Source organism: Macaca fascicularis, chromosome 10 (assembly GCF_037993035.2).
Source record: "Macaca fascicularis isolate 582-1 chromosome 10, T2T-MFA8v1.1".
Lineage (NCBI taxonomy): Eukaryota > Metazoa > Chordata > Mammalia > Primates > Cercopithecidae > Macaca > Macaca fascicularis.
Window position 1 is genome coordinate 71,361,784 of NC_088384.1, and position 22,717 is coordinate 71,384,500.

At 38.3% G+C, this 22,717-nt stretch overlaps 1 protein-coding gene across 5 annotated transcripts in view; it reads right to left on the reverse strand.

Moving 5' to 3' along the window:
• MACROD2 (mono-ADP ribosylhydrolase 2) overlaps positions 1 to 22,717 on the reverse strand; it is a 2,109,916-nt gene that overhangs the window by 104,124 nt on the left and 1,983,075 nt on the right. For all 5 annotated transcript variants that reach the window (XM_065522745.2, XM_045364082.2, XM_005568324.4 and 2 more), the window contains 2 exons: positions 18,991 to 19,053; positions 14,667 to 14,735 (listed from right to left, as the gene is read on the reverse strand). In XM_065522745.2, the coding sequence (XP_065378817.1) occupies positions 14,667 to 14,735; positions 18,991 to 19,053 (132 nt within the window). The remainder of the gene's footprint in view (positions 1 to 14,666; positions 14,736 to 18,990; positions 19,054 to 22,717) is intronic.

Consider the following 22,717-nt stretch of genomic DNA (forward strand, 5'->3'; position numbering starts at 1 on the left):
ATTTTCTTTTCCTGACTTATTTCCCTTAACATCATGTCCTCCAGTTCTATCCATGAAAGCCACGAATGATAGGCTTTCTTTTTCATGGCTGAATAATAATCCATTGTGTGTTTATCATGAGCAGACTCATAAGGAAAATAAACCTTCACAGAAATGGGAGAGTTTTCGAAAAGTCTCTTCTCAAATCTATTCTTTTGAGATCAGATTAGATCGGGTGCATTCAGGGTGGCATGGTGGTAGACGCAAATCTATTATTTAGCCTTCAACTTGTGTGGCTTCAGGCATGTTACCCAACCTAAGTCTTGGTTGGATAAAATTAGAGAAAATTAGGGAAATATTAACAACATCATCCATCTCTGGAAGATACTGGGCAGCTGTTCAACCAACGTGTTCCCCCAGAGTCTGATGTAATCTGTTGACTCCATCTTGAGAGAAGACGCCGGGAAAGAATCTGGGAGGGGGTTTGACCAGGGACAATAATGTGGAGAAGAGGGAGATGGATGTGCGGAAGGGTAAGCTTGAGCTGGATGCTTGGTGGTGTTGACTTGCTTCTCCTCCTCCTGATGCTGGTATATATCAGTGTTAGGTGATAAATCAAGTAGTTGGATATCCAAGTCTATACTAGTCTACACCAGGATTCTGCTAGGAAGAAAGCTGCAGGAAGCAGGAGGCTAGAAGTCAGAAGCAGGATGCAGAAAGCTGCAGGACTGATTAAAAAAAAAAAAGGTTTCTGATTTTCCTGAAACCATGAAGGAAGATTCAGGGAAACCCAGTGCCTGGTATTTGGAGTGGTCTCAAGGCTTTAACCATCTACCCTGAGGAAGAGGTTGAAAGAAATATTTGTCTCATTATGTATTAGTCTGTTTTCATGCTGTTGATAAAGACATACCCAAGACTGGAAAGAAAAACAGGCTTAATGGACTTACAGTTCCACATGACTGGGGAAGCCTCACAATCATGGCAGAAGGCAAGGAGGAGCAAGTGACATCTTACATGGATGGTGGCAGGCAAAGAGAGAGCTTATGCAGGGAGACTCCCCCGTGTAATACCATCAGATCTTGTGAGACTTACTCACTATCGCCAGGACAGCATGGGAAAGACCTGCCCCCATGATTCAATTACCTCTCACCGGGTCCCTCCCACAACATGTGGGAACCTAAGATGAGATTTGGGTGGGGGTGTGGCCAAACCATATCACATTACACGTTTAGGATAGAATTCAGTGAATATTTAGTAATTGATTCTGCCTCATTCCGTGTTTAAGATAGATGTGGCTGGCATAGAAAACATTTTTGGGTGGTGTAGGTAATTTGAAACAGTGTAATGAGTTTACATGCTTTTTGAAAACCTTAGATCTTTATGAGACCTTAATGAGTCAGTCTGGGAGTATTGTCACCTTGCACATATTTGTGTTGGTTCTTAAAACAGGGTGTGTGTGCATGCATGCGCTTGCATGTTGTTTTGAGTACACATATATGTTTATGTGAGTGTCACTGTCCCTTATGCCTGAGAAAAATAATCTGTTTTTGCCTTTCCATTCTAATTTGACACATCTGGTGCAAAATATCAGGGCTAATTCCAAAATGAAATAGGAAGACAATCTTCTCATTAAATGCCATCAATGCTTAAACCTTGTCTTCATACTTGATTAAAAAATGTTCCAGTCTTTGCCACTAGCTAGCCAATTATTCCTTTTTTCTTATTAAGGAATGCAGCAGTTGAGACATCTTCCCCCGTGCTCCTTCTCTCTCTCTCTCTCTCTCTCGGGGGGTGTGTGTGTGTGTCTAGATAAATATATCCTCCTAGGAATAGTGGCAGAATAGCTGACAATAAACGTCATTAGAAAAGAGTCAGAGCAAAACATCGCTGCTTGTGAAAACCTATTGTCAAAAACTAAGATAGGCTACATCTCTTTCTAAAATTTGAGAGAATGTTTTTCCAATACCACTCCATAACTATAAATTCAAGAAGGCCAGACCCCATTTTTAAAAGGTACTTTACTGTTGCCTGTTTTGTATTATAACTTGAAATCAGAACTTTAAACTGTGTTCTTGAGTTCTTCCAGATGGGATGTGGAATGGTTTCTCAAACTGTGTTTTGTATGATTTTTAAAAAGTTCTACCAACAAAAAGGGGGTAGCGAGCAAACAAAATTTCAAAAAAATCACATTTAGTCAATTAATGTGGGATATGCCCCATACTTCCATCTCCCCTGAGCGTTTCAATTCATGTTAGCATGGTGAAGGCTCTGAGTTCTGCATTATAGAAAATCGACTTAACTTTGCCTAATTTTGTAGTTTCCAAAACGTTTTGACTGACTGCTGAGCTCATTTATCAAAGAACACTTATTAACATCATCAAAGACACTATAAAATTTTAAACATGGGGATATCTGAGCAAGAGCCCCACCGTGTTGCGTATAGATCTGAATTCACTTCAAAAGAAGTGCCTTTCTCCAGCGTTTTTGCCCAGTCAAAATACAATGATGTGCCATTCTACATGAACTATTGTCATGATATCTGGTTTTCAGTGGCCACCTCTTTGTTTAGTTTTTGTTTTTGTCTTTTCTGACAGGGTTAAAAAAGCAGGTCCACTTTATTTACAATGATCAGTTGGTGACACATGGATCTTTGAGCTTTCTGTGGCCTTGTGGAGACACCTGGGCAGAGGCCACTTCTGTTAGGTTAATACACCCCCCTTCCTCATCCTGCTATGAGAGTCATGCTGCTGTCAGAATCCACCTGCTCTGAGTACAGTCCTATCTATTTAGTGTCAAAAACACATAACTTCAAAATTAACTCTGGAAATACTTTCTAAAACTCTTAAAGTACAGTATTTATTTTTAAGTTCAAATATTAATGTGTATTTGAGTCCAATGCACATTAAAGTTTGAGAATTACTGAGTTAGTCTAAATGATATTTCATAGAAAAATAGACTACACTTAACTAGCAAATGTTTTGTGTTTAATCAGATTGGTTAGACATGCCACCTTTTGTGGAAATAATCTAAAGAGTTACTCCAAATATTATTTTTATACTAATTAACAAGAAGTGACAGGGTCAGAAAAATACATACTCTAAAAATAGTACACTGGGGAGTCGAAGTTAAACACTTAAAAATATGAGTCAGAGATATTATGATTTTAATTTGTAGACAGAAAAGACTTCATGCATTTTTGGTTGGGTAAGTATACTTCTTGGGTTTCTCCAGTCCTAGTGAATCAGGTCAATTCTGGTATTATTATTATTATTATTATTATTTTTTTTTTTTTTGAGACGGAGTCTCGCCCTGTCGCCCAGGCTGGAGTGCAGTGGCACGATCTCCGCTCACTGCAAGCTCCACGGCCTCCCGAGTTTACGCCATTCTCCTGCCTCAGCCTCCCGAGAAGCTGGGACTACAAGTGCCCGCCACCACGCCTGGCTAATTTTTTTTTTTTTTTTTTTTTTTTGTATTTTTAGTAGAGACGGGGTTTCACCGTGTTTGCCAGGATGGTCTCGATCTCCTGACCTCGTGATCCGCCCGCCTCGGCCTCCCAAAGTGCTGGGATTACAGGCGTGAGCCACCGTGCCCGGCCAATTCTGGTATAATTATTAACAGCTCCCTGTGAATCACTCTAAAAATTGTGCTGGTTTTGAAGATATATGATTACTTCTATTAGGTGATGCCCACAAACGCATTCCAAAATATGGACTAGGGACCTTCCATTCTAGGTCTTATCTATAAGAGAATAAAACACAAAGCAGGCAGAAAAATCTATGAAAGGCACTAACGGAATGTCTGGTATTCAAGCAAAGATACTCAGTTACCAAATCTCCATTGGTGAGTGGGGCTAGATAGAGATTCCTCAGGTGTTTCTGCTTGCCGGCATAGTTTACTCCGGTTGCTTTTCAATATTCAACTGGTGCACGCCCTATGGTGTACTGGAAAATGCTCATCTTGATGGTCAGGGGCTGGGCAACATCTGTTGTTAAATATTTTGAATGTTACCTGTTATTGAACCTCTCTAACCTGCATTAGCATATCAATAGATTTCTTGATTTGGTGATGATTCAATGACATATGACTGTCCCACCTGGGGTAGTTAGGATTTTAAAGCCAGCAAATAAATTTAATAACAATAATTGTAAAAAAAATAGTGCTGCCAACTCTTGTTGAAAGTTTACTATGTTTGAGAAGCTGCTGTAAGCACTTTAAGTATATTAACTCTTTCAGTTTTTGCAACCCCATGATATAAATACTATTATGGTTCCCTTTTTTACACATGAGAAAACTGAGGCACAAGCTAAAAACATTACCTAAGGCCACACAGCAGTGGTGATGTGAATTTGAAATAAATTGAGACTGATAAAGGCTTCATGGCTTGGCCCAAGGAATTCAAAAATAAGGCCACTAAATTTGAAAATGATCACAAGGATGCTCATATAAATTTGGACCTATTTGGACATAAATTTAGGTCCAAAATACTATGTTGGACAAAGGGATTGTAAAGCCATTCAAATAATCTCCATGTCCTAGTCTAGATTTTGTTTTCAAGTCTTATCCACAAGATCTTTAGAAATATGTCCCAGAGATCATATAACAGAATTGGCTGTTACAAATATATTATTACAGCCATACTTAATTAGTAAGGAAAAATAATATATGCACATTAAAGTGTATTTGGAAGGGAACTACCACTTACCTTCCAATTGCCACTTAGGAATATTTTAAACTGTATTAAATAGTAGATAAATATGTACTGCTTTAAAAGAAGTTTATTATATTCTCTTAGAGGGGAAGAATATCCAAGTCTGAAAGTGAACAAATAGGAAAAGTCTTGGGCTTGAATTTACCTTTTATATTTCTGCAGTGTGACATTTTTGGGAAAATTTACTTCTGAAACAAGAGAATTCTGAAAGGGAATTTCTTTTATTAGGAAGCCTTAATAATAGTAAAAAACAAATTTGGGAAAGTGGCTATAATATTAGAATTAAAAGTGGCCCATTCTCTATGATAGGTTCTATCTCCAATTCTCTAGTTAATTCTTGTGGAAAAAATTTCAGATAATTTCTCATTCACACTTTCTAGAGTCATGTGAAGTCTCTAATTTTATGCATGACTCTCAATTAAATTCTCCAAGAAACTGTTAAATCATCAACAGCAGTATCACAGAAACTGTTATGTACACACCATTTTATTCCTTTTGATTAAACAAATATGAGGACCTACTATGTGCAAGCCACTGTGTTGAGCTTTGTGGAGAACATAAAAATGAATGAGATTTTGTATCTGCTCTTAAGAGATCTACATTCTAGTGAGCTAGATATGTATGTAACTAATATTGATACAAGGTCCATGATAATATTTAAGGTTTACAACAAATTTATGAGAAGCAGGATAGTTTACTACTCTACGGGGTGAATTGTAATGAAGACAGGAGAATTCAAGAAAGGTGAAAATACGCATGCACCACCCCCCTCACTTGTATTATCTATTATAATTTCTGTCATTGTAATGTTTGCTCAGATAATTTATGATGGAAGAAGGAAGGATGGGAGCGGGGGAAGGATGGAGTAAAGGTTCTAGTTAGGGTAAGAAAGATATTGAGATTGACTTTGAAAAATGGTCAGGATTTTCATGTACAGAATAAAGAACAAAATGGATGTGACAGCGTGAGGGCAGAATGCTTTAGACCAGTGGCACTTGGGAAAGGACAAATAACTGAGTCGGGCTATAGAGTAAGGTACAGGCAGGGTCTAAGGAAGCACAAAAGGACCAGGAATATCATACAAAGTGGTCTGGGTTTTACATGTAGCCGGGGGCATGATTGGAGGTTTCTGTGTACTCATTTCATTGTAGTCCCTAGCTTAGGGTCAAGGTCATGATGTGGACCAAGCAGCTAGCTCCAAACTGCCCTCCCTGTTGCCGTGGTTCCAATCCCTGCTCACCTTGCACAGTTCCCAGGGTTCCCATGACACCCTCTGTGTTCTCTGGACACACCTGTATCCTACCTACTCAGGCAAAGAAAGTCCTCTGCTCCAAATTCATGATATGGGAGGCAGCATGGTGGGTAGAAAATGCATGGGCTTTGGTTTCAGACAGATTTGGCTTCCAAATTCTGGTTCCAGCTTTTGGGAAACTGATTCAGCTATCCAAACTTTCTGAGCCTCAGTTATCTGCAAAATTGGGACGATAACACTGACGACTTTTTAAAAGTAATAATGAGAGATTACTTTACACTCATTGAACTGTTGAAAATCAGAAAGAACAAAAATAACAGTTGCTGACAGAAATATGAACTGATATAGCCTGTTGGGAAAGCAATTTGTCAACATCTATTAAAAACACATACTCCTTAAAGCAGAACTCACATTTCTGGAATCTTTCCATACAAATAAAAGCATCAGCATATAAGGATATGTGTGCAAAGAAGTCTATTGCAGCATAGTCTATGTGGCAATAGAGTGGAAAGAAAGTGCTTGCTTATCATAGGAGAAGGGTTGAATAGATTATGGTACAGCCAAACTATGGAATATCATGTGAGCTTTAAAATGGATTAATTAGATCTTTGCACAATGACTGGCAGAGATTTCCACCAAGTTTGGCTGCCTGTAGCAGAGCAAGATTTAGCAAGGTATGTGGAATATAACACAATATTTGTAAAATAAACATATATATATTTAATAATGACTAAAAAAATTAAGCCTCCTACTGTGTAACCATGAACACCTTGAAAATCTTTAAATGGACTGAATTACTTTAATGCTTAATATTTTTGAGGTAGGTGCTATTATTGTTCTTATTTTACGTATGAGGAAACTCAAGTTGAGGAGTAGGAAGACTAAATAATTTGCCAAAGGTCACACAGCTTGGTCAGGGTAGGATTGGAATCTGGGCCCAAGTAGTTGGAAGAAGAGACTAGACTCTTAGTCCGTGTATTTTACTCTCTGAGTGATTGAATGGTGAGGAGTACATAAGCAACAAAAAGAGAAAAATTGCATTAAAATCATACATTTTACATAAAGCTTTGTATGTTCATATATTCAGAAAGAGATGCATGATAGTCTCCAAAATGAGAATGGTAGTTATCTCTGGGTGCTGTGATTATATGTAATATTTTTTACTCTCTTCCATTATTTGTATTTTGTGCAATAAATATATTAATTAAACAATCAGAAAAATAAAAAAACATTATTCATTGTAGAAAACACACAAATTTGCATGCATTCACATTTACTAAAATTTTCTTACCGAAATGATGATGATCATTTTACAAGGTTAAAGGGATGTTTCTGGTCAGTATGGAATTTAAAACTGAAACCACAGAAACAATTCAAAATTGAGACTGGATAAGAATTATAAACATTTATTTACTGGAATACACAATTAAATGATGATAGACTGTCAAAAGATGCGGGAAGAATTTTTAATGTACTGTTATATTTGAAAGACAGGTTCAGACTTGTATGCATTGCAGAATACCCTAAAAAAAAAAAACCCTCCATATATGTATGAGGTTAACTAGAAAAACACTGAGAGTTTATATATCAGCATATTACATATGCTTATTTCTGGGTACTGGGGTTATGAGTGATATTTTTGCTTTCTTCTTTTGCTTATTTTTTTGTATGTAAAAACACACATTACTTTTAAAATAAGAAAATATATGTAAATAATAAAAATATTTTAATCTTTTCTCTCATAAATCAATAAAATCCAGGAATTTGTCCTGAGGAACTGATCATAGATACACACAAAGATTTATCCAAAATGTAGGCACTGCATTTCTCTATTATTTATACTAGGAAGAAAACTGTAAATAACTAAGTTATCTAACATTAGGGCACTGGCTATGTAAATTGTGGGACAACCAGATGATAAAATATTACGACATCAATAAAATTCATGCCTTTGAAGAACTTTTAAAGACATGGGTAAATATTCACAGTGTTACTGTTAAATGAAGAAATAGAATAAAGACTTTTATTTTCCTAAAATTTAATGCTTAAAGGGAAATGGCTATGCTTTCATTCCTATTTTTTTGCATTACAAAATATTTTACAATAAAGATATATTATTCTTATAAGTAAAAATAATTTTATATTAAAAATATGATAAATACTTTTATCATATTTTTTAAAGAGATTGCATAAGCTTAAGTAGGTATTAGCTATGGCAGTTAACAGTAATAAAATCATTCTCCTATCCTCACTTCCCACACACACACCTTTTTCCTCTCTCCTTCTCTGAGTCTCAGGTTACCCTTTTGAGAAACGAAGACTACATTGTTATAAATGTAAAGCATTGTGTACAGGAGACACTCAATGCATCTTCTTTCCCCTTCAGTATACCAGCAGAGGACGGCCACTTTCATTCTACACTTAAGGCTCCTACTATCCAAGAGGGATAACTCAGGGATGCTCAAGCGTATTCAGACCCTCTATCAATGCAGATCCAGGGCAGAGCACAACTTTGTCCTCGCTCTGATGAGTGAGAGGGTGAGGATGCTTGGTGGGGGATGGTGAACACCAAGAATGGGAATAGGACAAAGAAAAATTAGCCTGGAGAGTCTCGAGAGGAATTTCATTGGCAGCCTTGGTTTTGTTTCTCCTCAACAGTTCAGGCGAAGAACAGAAACAATGCCATTTTTCAGAACAATTTTGAGTCCACACCACTGGCCAGGCCTACAGTGCTCAGTGGTTGGAATAATTTGTGTTCTCATCTCTTGCACATTCCTGAATCCTCTTCCTAGTACATAATCTTTCTCTTTTGTTCACTTTGGCAAGGCTGACTCTTGGCGCTAGCTTTCCCCTTTTCCTACAGTAATTTTGACTTCTAGGAGGTTTGAAACTAGATTAAGTGTTAAGAAACCCTTTGCCAGGTGACAATCCATTTCAAAAATACCAAAAACAGCAATTGTATGACTTACATGGTGTTCCAAAGGAATACAAGCTCGGGTATGCACCTGAGTATTAATTGATTTTGTTGTTAATATTAATGAGCATATGATTTGGCCTAGTTGACCTTCAAATTTAAATTAGGTACTGATTAAATAATAAGGCAGGTGAATTAAGATGAGTTTAAACAGCACTTTATTTTCCCCCAGAAAGCTGCCTTGACCTTGGCTCTGGGTGAAAATAAGCTATTAGAAGTGTTGAAAAAACTAGAACAGAGCATATTGTTTATCTTAAGGAGGTTGACTATATCTTAAATAGTAATAATAATAACTTCATAAAAGTTTCATCTGGAGTACTTGACATCCCTATGAATTTTACCTCTGTGTTTATATGCCCCTTTAATATGATTGCTTGTATATTTGTTAACTTAAATAGCCTTAATACTTGTACTCCTAAATTTGTTTTTAAGGATTTAAAGTGCAAACTACCATTAAATCAACAGAGTATTTTTAACCAGTAGAGAAAGAAGTCCTCAATAGATAAGTACACATCCTATTTCAGAAATAACCTCAGAACGCCTACCGACCCACAAATCTTTTCCCAGGCCAGCTTTACCTTGGAGTTAATTTCAATTCAATCCTGGTTGCCAAATCCTTGGCATGCATTCCGGATGAATTATTCATCAGCATTCTTCCTGCTAATATCTCATGCTCCCAGCTCAACTCCTGCCCACCCTATGGCTGTAATGACTCATTGGGAACAGGTGTCATCAGTGTGTAGCTCACAATCTAGCTCTTGATCCATGAGCCAGTCGGTTGCATCTCCTTCTGTTGGCAGCTGGCACAGTTAGCAAGTACATGGGGGTAAGCAGGCAGCAAGCATGGGTTCCTGGTTCCCAGTGGAAAATATGTCTAGAACATTAAAACAAAACTGCTGGCATAGAGGATACCTGGTTTACAATACTTCCTTTTGAAATTCTTCAACCTTCACATGACTGTTCGAATTTTTTAAATATCTGGTCTCCAAAGTGACATTAGCCATCTTATTTTTTGTTTATTTGTTTTCAATCTTCGCACCCTAGAAGATGCTAATTTCCTGTGGAAACTAAGGTTATAACAAATGTAAAGCCAGCCCACTGACAAGCAAAGCTGGAAATAACCAAATGAGTCTCAAAATTCTTGGGAGTTTTATTAGAAAGAGAAAAAAAGACCTGTCCATAATATCAGTGATTCTAAAGCCCAAGAAGATGCTTGGTCAGGATCAAAGTCTGAAAACAAACTCAAGAGAGCAAGGGCTTCTTCAGGACATTTGATCAGCAAAAATGTTCTGCCACTTAAACTGGAGAGTGTAATGAGCATTTCTATAAGCAATCTTATAACTGCAGAGCTCTAAAATAGCCCAGATGTCACAGAGAAGAGATATTTCTGCATGAAAGCTAATAATGGAGAATGTTTGAAATGAATCCTCAACACATATGACTGCCTTTTAACCTTATCTTGACCTCAATCTTGAAGGATTTCAATTGATTTTTTTTTTTATTCTAAGCTAGGTATCTATCAGTCAAGACAATAGTTCCAACAGCATTAGACACTTGTTCTAAGCTGGTCTAAGCTTTGAACTGATAATCAACTAAAAACAGTGGTTTTCTGTACATGCTATTTCAGAAGAAAAAGGCAAAAATCATACCCTAGGCATTCTGTTTTTAATTGAAAGAAGACTGCATACTAGTTTGGATTTTAAAACATTTCTATATTCCCTAAGTAAATAGGTTAATGGATATTAATGGCTTATTTCAGTAATACTCATAAAACTTCACATTTAGGAACTGCATTTGTGATACATAACAGAACTCCTTCATGGAGTTACCATCATTAAAAGTTTTATGTTAAAAAAATCCTAAAAGTATTCCAAAAAATGAATCCTGGCATAAGCAATTAATGGTGTGAGTTCCTAAAAGCATCAAGAAACATCACAAACAGTGTGCTTCTGTGAAGGTGCGATATCTCCAAACTAAACAACTCAACAGGAAAAATCCCAGCCTGAAACATGGTCACATTCAAATTAATTTATCTCTCTTTCATGTTTCTTAAACTCTGCCACTCAACTTCATGACACTTTAAAATTTTTAGCACAAACTAAATGATTGGTATGACCAAAATTTTTGCTTAAGATGAACACCACTTTCTGTCTTTTCACTCTGATCGCATTTGATCAGATTTATTTATCTCCCTGAGATGACCTAGAGTTTCCCATCAGAGCCTATGTGGGTATTTGACATCAGTTATATTTTTAGATACACTATGTCTTAAAAAACAGTTAATGTACTCTAACTGAAAAATACTTTATCACTAAAATATGCCAATCATCATCTAAGCCTTCAGCAACTTGTAATCTTTTTCCTGGTGGAGGGTCTTGCCTCAATGTTGATGGTTACTACTGGCCACTCAATGTTGATGGCCACCACTTGGTTGCTCAAGGTTGAGGTACTTATGGTAATTTCTTTCTTTTTTTTGAGACGGAGTCTCGCTGTGTCGCCCAGGCTGAAGTGCAGTGGCATGATCTTGGCTCACTGCAAGCCCTGCCTCTTGGGTTCACACCATTCTCCTGCCTTAGCCTCCCGAGTAGTTGGGACTACAGGTGCCCGCCACCATGCCTGGCTAATTTTTTGTATTTTTAGTAGAGACCGGGTTTCACCATGTTAGCCAGGATGATCTCAATCTCCTGACCTCATGATCCGCCCGCTTCGGCCTCCCAAAGTGCTGGGATTACAGGTGTGAGCCACCATGCCTGGCTAGCTATGGTAATTTCTTAAAATAAGACAATGATGAAGCTTGCCACAATGATTGTCTCTTCCTTTCACAAAAGATTTCTCTGTGGCATGCAATGCTGTTTGATGGCATTTTATGCACAGTAGGAATTATCTTAAAATTGAACTGAGTAAGGCCAGGCACAGTGTTGCTTGCCTGTAATCCCAGCATTTTGGGAGGCCGAGGCGGGTGGATCACCTGAGGTCAGGAGTTAGTGACCAGCCTGAATAACAAGGTGAAAGCTCATCTCTACTTTAAAAAAAACAAAAAGCAAAAAAACAACAAAAAAAGCTGGTTGTGGTGGTGCATGCCTGTAATCTGAGCTATTTGTGAGGCTGAGACAGGAGAATTGCTTGTACCTGGGAGGAAGAGGTTGCAGTGAGCCAAAATTGCACCATTGCACTCCAGCTTGGGCAACAAGAGCGAAACTCCATCTCAAAAACAAACAAACAAAAAATTGAACTCAATACTCTCAAACCTGCTTCCATCTCAAGAAGCCACTTTCTTTTTTTAATAAATAAGATGCAACTTCTCATTTGTTCAAGTTTCTCATGAGATTGTAGTTAAGTCACATCTTCAGTCTCCACTTCTAGTTCTCTTGACATTTCTACCACATCTTTAGTTACTTCCTCCACTGAAGTCTTGAACCCCGCAAAGTCATCCATGAGGGTTGGAATTAACTTATTTCAAACCCTTGCTAATGTTGATATTTTGACCTTCTTTCATGAATATTCTTAATGTCATCTAGAATAGTCAATCCTTTCCATATTTTCAGTTTATTTTGCCCAGATTCATCAGAGGATGACATCACTATCTATGGCAGTTACAGTGTTAGAAAACATATTTCTTAAAAAGAAAGACTTGAAAGTCAAAATTACTCCCTGATCCATTGTCTGCAGAATAGATGTGTTAGCAGGCATGAAGACAACATTACATTCCTTGTACATTTCCATCATAACTCTTGAAAGACCAGGTACATTGTCAATAAGCAGTAATATTTTGAAAAGAATCATTTTTTTTCTGAGTAGGTCTCAACAGTGGGCTTAAAATATTCAGTAAACAATGCTATAAACAGACATGCTATAATACAGGCTTTGTTGTGCCATTTACAGAGCACAGGTAGGGTAGCCTTCGACTAATTCTTAAGAGCACTACGATTCTTGGAATAGTAAACAAGCATTGTCTTCAACTTAAAGTCACCAGCTGCATTAGCCCCTAACAAGAGAGCCAGCTTGTCCTTTGAAGTCAGGCATTGACTTCTCCCCTCTAGCTATGAAAATGCTAAATGGCCTCATCTTCGAACAGAAGGCTGTTTTGTCTACATCGAAAATCTGTTCCTTAGTGTAGCCACCTTCATCAGTGATCTTAGCTAGATCTTCTGGATAACTTGCTGCAGCTTTTACATCAGTACTTGCTGCTTCACCTTGCACATTAATGTAATGGAAACAGCTTGTTTCCTTAAACCTCATGAATTAGCCTCTGCTAAGGTCCAACTTTCCTTTTGCAGCTTTCTCACTTCTCTCAGCATCAGTAGAATTGAAGAAATCTAGTACCTTGCTCTGGACTAGGCTCTGGCTTAAGGGAATGTTATGGCTGGTTTGATCTTCCATCCAGACCATTAAAACTTTCTCCTTATCAGCAATAAGGCTGTTTCAGTTTCTTATCATTCATGTGTCCACTGGAGTAGCAATTTTAATTTCCTTCAAGAACTTTTCCTTTGAATTCACAACTAGGCACAAGACGCCTAGATTTCAGCCTATCTCAGATTTCAACATACCTTCCTCACTAAACTTAAACATAGCTAGCTTTTGATTTAAAGTATGATTTAGTATGCAACTCTTCCTATCACGTGAACACATAGAGGCTATTGTAGGTCTATTAATTGGCCTAATTCCAATATTGTTGTGTTTTAGGGGATAGGGACGCCTGAGAAAAGGGAGACAGACAGGGGAATAGTGGGTCAGTGGAAGAGTCAGAACCACATTTACTAAGTCAGTCCACTATCTTTTATAGGCATAGTACATAGCACCCCAAAACAATTATAGTAGTAATCACTGATCACAGATCACCATTACAAATAGAATAATAGTAAAAAGCTTTGAAATATTGTGAGAATTATCAAAGCGTGACACAGAGACATGAAATGAGGACATGCTGTTGGGAAAATGGTGCCAACAGACTTGCTTGATGCAGGGTTCCCACAAAACTTCAATTTGTAAAAAATGCAGTATTTTCAAAGCACAGTAAAATGAAGTGCAAGAAAGTAAGGTATGCCTATATTACCTTTTCATCTGGGGACTTGCCAATGAACCAGGAGACAGAGAGAAAAAGGACTATTTTGTTTTCCTTTAGATATATATTTTTTAATTCTAGCGTCCCAACATCAATGTCTCCACTACTTCTTCCTTCCTCAAATTGTCTTCTAAAGAGTAATTTCTTTTTTTTTTTTTTTTTTTTTTTTACTTTTTCTGGAAATACTTGGGTCAGCAACATTTTCTCAGAGTAACTGTCGACAGAATGGAGAATGATGCTCTTGCCAAAGATTTGTTTCTAAGGATGCCTTTCAAACATTTCTTTCTTTTTTGATAAATGGTGCTCCCTGGTTGGTGGTTCTCAAATGCCACTCTTTCAAACCTTTTCCTGATGAGTGGCTGTAAAGAGCAGAACTGACTAATTCTGGTGTTTTAAATAAACGTCTCTAAACATAATTTCTCTGGTCATTCTCTCATTTCATAAATAGTTATTTTCCAAAGGAACAAATGTAAATGTTATATATGTGTGTGTGTGTGTGTGTGTGTGTGTGTGTTTTCTATAAAGGCTAGATATGCAATAAAAGAGAGTAGGTGGGATAGTCGATTGTATTGGAAACAGAGACACTTAAGAAAACCTAGTTATATTTGACTTGCTGCCTCGTTTTTCCATATAAACAAGCCCAAATGGTCTAAGAGTCTGCAATTATTAGATGTAGTTAGTGGCCTCATACCTTCATCTTTACAGTCTTCCACTGCCTCTTCGGAAGCGGGGCCAGGCACCGTGACAGTGTTGACACCATCTATAAAGCAGAAAAAGAAACACTGCCTCAGAGCTCATCCTTCCAGAAGTCAGGCTGTGGCTTTCCTGCCCTGCACCTCCCTCCACTCTCCACCACAGAAAGCATGAGCCTGCAGCACGCTTGAATACACTGAATGCTCTTTGAAGGGGCTAGTGCTTTGGGAATCTCTTTTATAGTTAGTGAAACAGGAACTTTCAGTTAAGTCAGAGACGGGCTACAATCTATTTTTTGGTGAAAAATGCTACTTGTTGCTAGTAGTATCCTTTGGCATTTTGTTTCTTCCTCATTCCTCAAAGGATGGTATATTATTTTTCTTGGTAACAGATTGTGAAAGAAAGTATATCCTTGCAAGTTCTTACAAAGTGCTTTTGTGTGTGTGTTTGTAAAGTTTTTTTTTTCTTAGCACAGCACTACTGCTCCGTTATGCCAGGCTGTCAAACTGCAGGGAGCAGCTCTGATGGCTGTCAGCACAGAGGCCGGGAAGAAGGGGAGCATTTGGCACAGGACACCAGCAGCCACCAGGAACTTTCATGTCACCCGAGAACAGAAGGGGAAAATGGGGACTAAGGACGTGGAACTCTCTGTTCCTCTCACAGCACCAATTAACCACATTAGAGTAGACCTCTCTTCTCAGTGTCATCAGCCCCTAGTGACTCTAGTCATGTTTGGCCTCCAGGATAAGAGCTAACTAGTCTACTCCCTCCCATTCAAACAGTAAATCTAGACAAGCAGGATTGCTAAAATCATTTGCAATGTTTAATATCTGATAACTGGAAAAGGAATACACACACACACACACACACACACACACACACACACGTTTTGGACAAAAGATGGGCTAGAAAAGACGTGATCTGTGATTTGATTCCAAATGTGTGTTAGTTTTTATGCATACATGAGTTATCTTTAGTTCCATAACCCTGTTACTATAGAAAAAAGTATAGAGTGCGTATGTGTATATATATATATATACACACACACACTATATATATAGTTTATATGTACAAATATATATAAACTATAGAGTATATGTAGTATACATATACATATAGAGTGTATATATAGTTTTTCATGTAGTAGCAGGGAATATGTATGGTTATACAGTTATATACAATAGTTATATATAGTTATATACATATAGTATATATAGTTTACATGTATAAATATACTATATATAAACTATAGAGTATATGTAGTATACATATACATATATAGTGTGTATATAGTTTTTCATGTAGTAGCAGAAAATATGTATAATTATATACTTATATATAATAGTGATATATACTTATATACATAGTTATGTATATATATTCCCTGATAGTACATGAAAAACTATATATATATATACACACACACACACACACACACATTACATATGTGTATATATACTACATGGACGCTATAGTTTTATATAGTATATTTATACATATATGGTATATTTATACATATAAACTATATATATAGTACATATGCACACACACATATTCACAGTTTTTTATGTAGTAGCAGAGTCAGGGAACTAAAGATAACTCATATATGCATGAAAACTAACACACATTTGGAAGCAAATCACAAATCACTTATTTTCTAGCCTATCTTTTGTTCATGGTGCATGGACTATTACTTTCAGGTGAGGTGTCCTTTGGAACATAATTCTCTGTCACTATCTCATCATTTAGATCTCATTTTAACTATCACTTCCTCAGAGAGTCCATCCCAAACCCAGGCACTGGAAAGTTGTCTTCTGGGCATTCCTTCTATGTTTCCTTATTTCTCAGCAAGGCATTTATCACTATTGATGTTTTTATCATTTTTATTTGTTTATTGTTTGGAACCCCCACCAGAATATAAATTTCAAAGAAACAGGGATGTTGTTTTTACTGATTGTTTGTTTATTCAGTGCCTGGAACGGTGCCTATGACGCAATGAACCCTTGATATGTATTTGTTAAATTTTTTGGAAGAATGTTATCTACAACTTTGATCTGATTTGATCATGACAACAGTCAAAACTGCTGGATTGCACTGTTTTAAGATTGTGTTTTTTCATGACGTGTAAGAGGCCTGCAGAGCTATATAATCAAAACTGAAGCTGGAGATTATATTGAATGAAAATAAGATACTTTTATTTTGGAAAAATACCAGCAGGTCAAAAGAGCTTTAACAACCCATAACCACATCTTCGATTTATCGGAGCTCTGATTAGGGAGGATATGAAATGAGCAGTGTGAACGTAACAATGTATGTTGACGCTGGCCAGGATTATAGGTGGACTCTGCCATTGGCCTCTGTGCCAGCCGGCAAGCTCACTTGGAAGAGCAAGGTGAGTCACTCGGGGATGCATTTAGGACTCCTCTTCACATTGAGAAGTGCCCCTATTGCGGTGACAACGCTATCAGATTCAAGGGCTGGAGAAGAGGGCTGACATTCTACCACTCCCTTCTCATAGGCAAAAGGATCTCAAATCTACAAACTGCTTATTCTCAACTGGTTAAAGGGAAAAGGATGAATAAATCAAACACAGGCAAATGCGAGTGCATGCATACATGTGTGTGTGCGTGTGCGTGTGTGTGTGTGTGCATGTATGTACAGGGATGGGAAACAATCTTTGTCAATAAGGACAGTTCGGGGCTGGGTGTGGTGGCTCACGCCTATAATCCCAGCACTTTGGGAGGCTTAGGCGGGCAGATCACTTGAGGTCAGGAATTCGAGACCAGCCTGGCCAACATGGTGAAACCCTGTCTCTACTAAAAATAAAAAAACTATCCGGGCATGGTGGTGGGTGCCTGTAGTCCCAGCTACTTGGGAGGCTGAGGCACAAAAATCGCTTGAACACAGGAGGTGGAGGTTGCAGTGAGCTGAGACTGCACCACTGCACTCCAGCCTGGGTGACAGAGTGAGACTCCGTCTCAAAAATAAAAAAAACAGTTTGGGACAGAGTAGTGAGTGAATAAAACCTGTGTAAGCTCCACAGTCACAGAATGGCCTCAGCTGTCGGCAGTTAGTCGACTAATACTTGTCAGCCCCAAACAATAAAAACAGTGACAGCTTTTCACTCATCTGCTATGGAGCGTAATGTGTGGGTTGGGGGTGGGGGAGGGTTGGATAACAACAGTTTTCTGCATCAGAAATTCATTTTATTGCAAGGATTATGTTGCAGCAAAGGACGCCGGCCGACCCAGGTGCAGGTACACAAAGTCCTTGCTGCTTTGCTTCAGTGCTTTCTCTGATTGACCTTCTTCAATTCGTCTTCCAGGTTAATAATAAAAGCTTCCAGACCCCTAGCAACATCTCCAAGGTTAATGCAAGAATTTTACAGCGAAAAACTTATCACACTACCTGGTTTAATTCCAAGAGTTCAGCATATGGCCTAGGATGTGCTTGGCAAACGGTAGGGCTCACTGTTTCAAAAGTGGCCCTTCATGGGCCTCATTACAATTGGGAGAATAACTGGGAAGCTAAAGGGCACGGGGATTTTTATTTTTATTTTTTTGTTGGTTATGTTGATAAGTGAATGATTGTGCCTATCATTCTTTTAAAGGAGAGCATGGCTGAGTATAAAAATGGATAGGAAGAGATAATAAATCGCAGGTGACTTCAATCCCTTTTGAGTCTTAAGTGCTATTTTATTTAAAAATGTTCAATTTATAATCTACAGTGTGGAATCTATAAACTTTCCATGGACACATCTGTCCTTTAGTGAACAGAGGGGATGTCAGGAAGGGTTTAGATCTTACTTAGAGCTCTGTGTGTGGGGTAGTCAGGCCCATCGCACCATCTCCTACAATATGCAGAGAAATAACCTGAAGCATAGCTCTTCAAAATTTAATGCAATACACTAAAGAACATTCTACTCGCTGTACAGGGCAAGCCTCTTCTTCATTTCCTTTAATCAGTTTTTATTTCATTTTTTCCCTCAAGCTAAATGTACAAATTTGAGCTTACCCTAACTCAGCCAAGCTCTGGCTTGGCACTTCCAACTTCCGCCCGTCCCTCTTAGAATTTTACCAGGCAAACTGTTATAGGGCAGAAAATGGAATTGGTGAAGGATGTGTGAAAATGTACCACTCTGTTTGAAAGCACAGTCAACTTATAGTGATCGGAGATGGTGGCTTCCTGAGGGAGACCTGAATGAACACTGGAATTCATCTGGTGAAAGCTATAAGCATTTTCAGATAATAATATTGAGTGAAGTTATTGTTCACCTCTGCGGATAAGGCCTAGGCAGCTTCTCAAAAGAAATCCGAGCCTACCTGCATCTTGGCTCTGTCCTTCCATTTCTTCCACACTTTGCTTTTCCTCTGGACCATTCTCATCTTTCAAGAAAACCACAGAGGAAAAAAAAATGCATCAGGTCAACTTGTGAAATATCTCTTTATGGCTAATATGCAGCACTGAAATTAATTGTAAGCAATGTAGCATGACTGCCCATAAAGCCAGGCAGAGGGATGAATCAGAGGCATGATTACCTACATAAATAGGTGCATTTATACTCATCCCTTCTCACATGATTTGCTAGATGAAATGTTTAACTGCGGTAAACAAAATTCACTCAGTGGTCCTGGTAACAAGTAACATGCACTGTGTAAGGCAGGTTGGCTAAGTTTCTTGCCCTTTACTTCTCTGTGTGATATATGCTGCAAAAAAGGGTCAATTTTCACTTAACTTGCATATGGCAGTCTAACATACCTATGCTATAAAATATTTTGTCTTGAACAGATTATGTTGGTTGAATTTGTGCTATCATATATAATTATATGAAAAATAACAGGTCAGGTGCAATGAAGGCTGTATATTAGCAACTTTCTAAAACTTTCTTTTTTCTTAAAATAGCTACTATATCTGTGGATTTATCTGTGGAAATAATAAACTTTTTGAAGGTTAAGTAGTTAAGTATAGGCATGATTTTATAAGTCATTGCTGGGAGGGTCTCCCAATTGCTTTTGGTTTGGAAAATGAAGCAAATAAAAATGATGAATTTATACAAAGACATAAGAACAAAGTATAAAACATATAGTGAAGTACAGAAAATAGAAGCAGAAGTTTCCAACCTATATTCATGTGGGTTAAAGATGGCTACAAATGCTTTGTCTCTGAAGGAGTGGAGCCCATTCCTTCTCTTTAAGTCCTGACTGGCTGTGAAACTTCTTTAGACGAATATGATGGAAGTGATATTCTGGGACCTCCAAGCTACCCTTCAAGAACTGGCAATCTCTACTTTCTACCCCTGGGAAGCCAGCCTCCATGCTGTAAAGAAGCTGAGGCTGGCCTGCCAAATAGAGGGAGACACACGGAGAGAGAGAGAAAAGATGTGTGGGGAGCATGTAGGGCCAGACCTGTGAGCCAAGCCTTCTTGAACCTTTCCACCCAGCCAGCTGCCAACCAAATGCAGCTGAGCAGTGACCTCAGCCAGTGTCACAAGGAGCAGAAGAGACATCCAGCTGAACCCTTTAAAAATTCCTGACCCACGAGCAGGCCTGAATCACTTAACGTTGTTTTGCTTGAATGCTTTGACCCACTATCTTCTCCTCCTATCAACTCTTAATTCCGAGGCAAGAGAATCCTCCCAAGAGGAGGCCACTAGTAGCAGAGCTGAAGTAAGAGCCTCAGAAGCAGTGAGGAAGCATTTCACCTGCAGCTCTGGAAAACAACCTATTGAAGAAAGTTTCAGATGGGGAAACATTTAGATTTGACCTAAATAGGGGAAAAAAAAGTTTATAAAAGAAGGATAAAAAAAGAAAAAGGAGTTATACTCTGAGGTTGGCAAAGAATGCAGTCAATAAATATATGTACAGGATCCCCTGTGTTGGCTTAGCCCTGTGTCGTTTGTGATGGTGAACATAATATAACTACTTTTTGTTTTCTTTTGTTTTTTATAGACACAGAGTCTTGCTGTGTTGTCCAGGCTGGAGTACAGTGGCATGTTCACAGCTCACTGCAACCTTTAACTCCTGGACTCAAGCATTCCTCCCACCTCAGCCTCCTGAGCAGCTGGGTCTACAAGGCACATGCCACCAAGCCTGACTAATTTTTTATTTTTTTGGAGAGACGGGGTTTTGCTTTGTTGCCTAGGCTGGTCTTGAACTCCTGCCCTAAAGCAATCCTCCCACATCAGCCTCCCAAAGTGCTGGGATTACAGGCGTAAGACACCACACCTGGCCTGAATATAATACGAGAAGCTGGGGTGGCTCTGTATGCCACTTAAATTCAGTGGCATATTTACAAGTACCACATGACTATCTGACATTTTCCCTGTTCTGGTTCTCCATGAAGGAAACAGCATTGGCCTTTGCTCTAGGGAGGAAATAGTCACTTCTGCTGTTCTTGCTGTCTTAACAAGGCCAAGTTGGTGCAGGAGCATGTGCCAAAAACTTAGCCAATATCTGTCCCTTTCCTCCCACCAAATGGATTCAGAGTCAAGCAGGAAAGATCTGCCAGCTTCTCTGTCTCCCTCAACAGACAGACCTTTTAACACACTTCACAATAGCCCTGACGTTTGCAGGTTACAAGTTTCCTTTAAAATTAGTCTGGTTACCACATCTTCTACAGAGTAGAGGTAGGGAGATTTCTTATGAAGAGAAGAAGATAAGAAGGGAAAGAAAAACAGAAATTAAGTTACAGAAATGTAAGGAACTGGTTCTAATAGTTGTAAATGCATAAAAGGAAATTCATGGTCAGACCCCGAAATCCAGCTTTCTGATAGTAACAACCAGTCTGGCAGTTTACCTAATCTACTGCTTCTGGGTTTTTATCCTTAGTTCCCTTGTGTGCCACCCCTCTCGCTAGAACAGACATCTGAGTGGCATGCTTTTGTTTTCTACTTTGAGTCTCAGAGGCACAGTTTTCTATTTGCAGTATTTCTGCCCTTGGGAAGCAAACTCAAGAAACACTTGGCACGTTTATCACAGAGCGAATGCTTTCTAGAAGAATGCTGGATTTGCCATTCCAGTAACATGCCCTTAGATAAAAAGGTCCAGTTATATTGCTTTCATCAATTTCCAAGACAGTGCATCCTCAAATCCAGCAGGGGGAACCAATGTAGAAGGCTTATTTTCCAAGCCCAGCGTACGCATTCTTGGGCAATTAGATTAACATTCATTTCATTCTTTTAGAAGGACATTTTGGCTGGCTTAGAACTTTCCATCCATTTTAAATGCTGCAAATGGGTGAGTTCTTAGTGAAATAGGGGGCTTCCACTGGTAGAAAAAGCAAGGCACATTAACACAGTTACCCGTAAGTCTTTGATAAGGACAAGCTTTCTTTTTATCAGCCTTGTTTGTCTAGCTATCGTCACAGGAAGCACATAAACAATAAAAAGTTAAGCAGAGGGATGTGTAAACTTGAGGTTTTTAGAAGGGATTTTAGAAGGGATTTTAAAAGGTTTACGATAAAGGTGAAGAAATACAGGGAAGTGCGAGGCTATTTTGTTAGCTTAAATAATGTCACATAGAAGCTAACTGTTCTTAGTTAATATTCCTTTAAGATCACATATTTACTTCAGATGATAAATTTCCATAGCATTCATGTTGAGTGTAATATAACACTTTACTTTCCCATGCTGAAAAAGCACAGAAACCTGTGAGAATTCTACTGGTTGTGTCCTTCTGATTTATCCCGTATTAGTACTCTGCCTCCTACTCTTTCAACTAATAATTATCGAGTGTGTACTGTTTGCAAGAATATTTCAGAAATTTTATAGAAATAAGAGGCTCCTGCTGCAACATGACTATGATAAGCAAGCCATCCATGTTTAATTCTACATGGGAGAGTTCTGCAAGGGCAAAATCTCAACCACATGATCACGGATTGCTATCCTGATATTTGTAGTTCCTTTTGTGAACTCTACATGGTGATAGGAAGATAAAGGAGACATAAGTCTGAACAAATCCATCCCTATATGGGGGAAACAATCTGATGTGTACTTCATGCTGGTATACTGTTGTCTTTTCCTCTAAAGGTCTATAGTTTTCTGGGCACAGA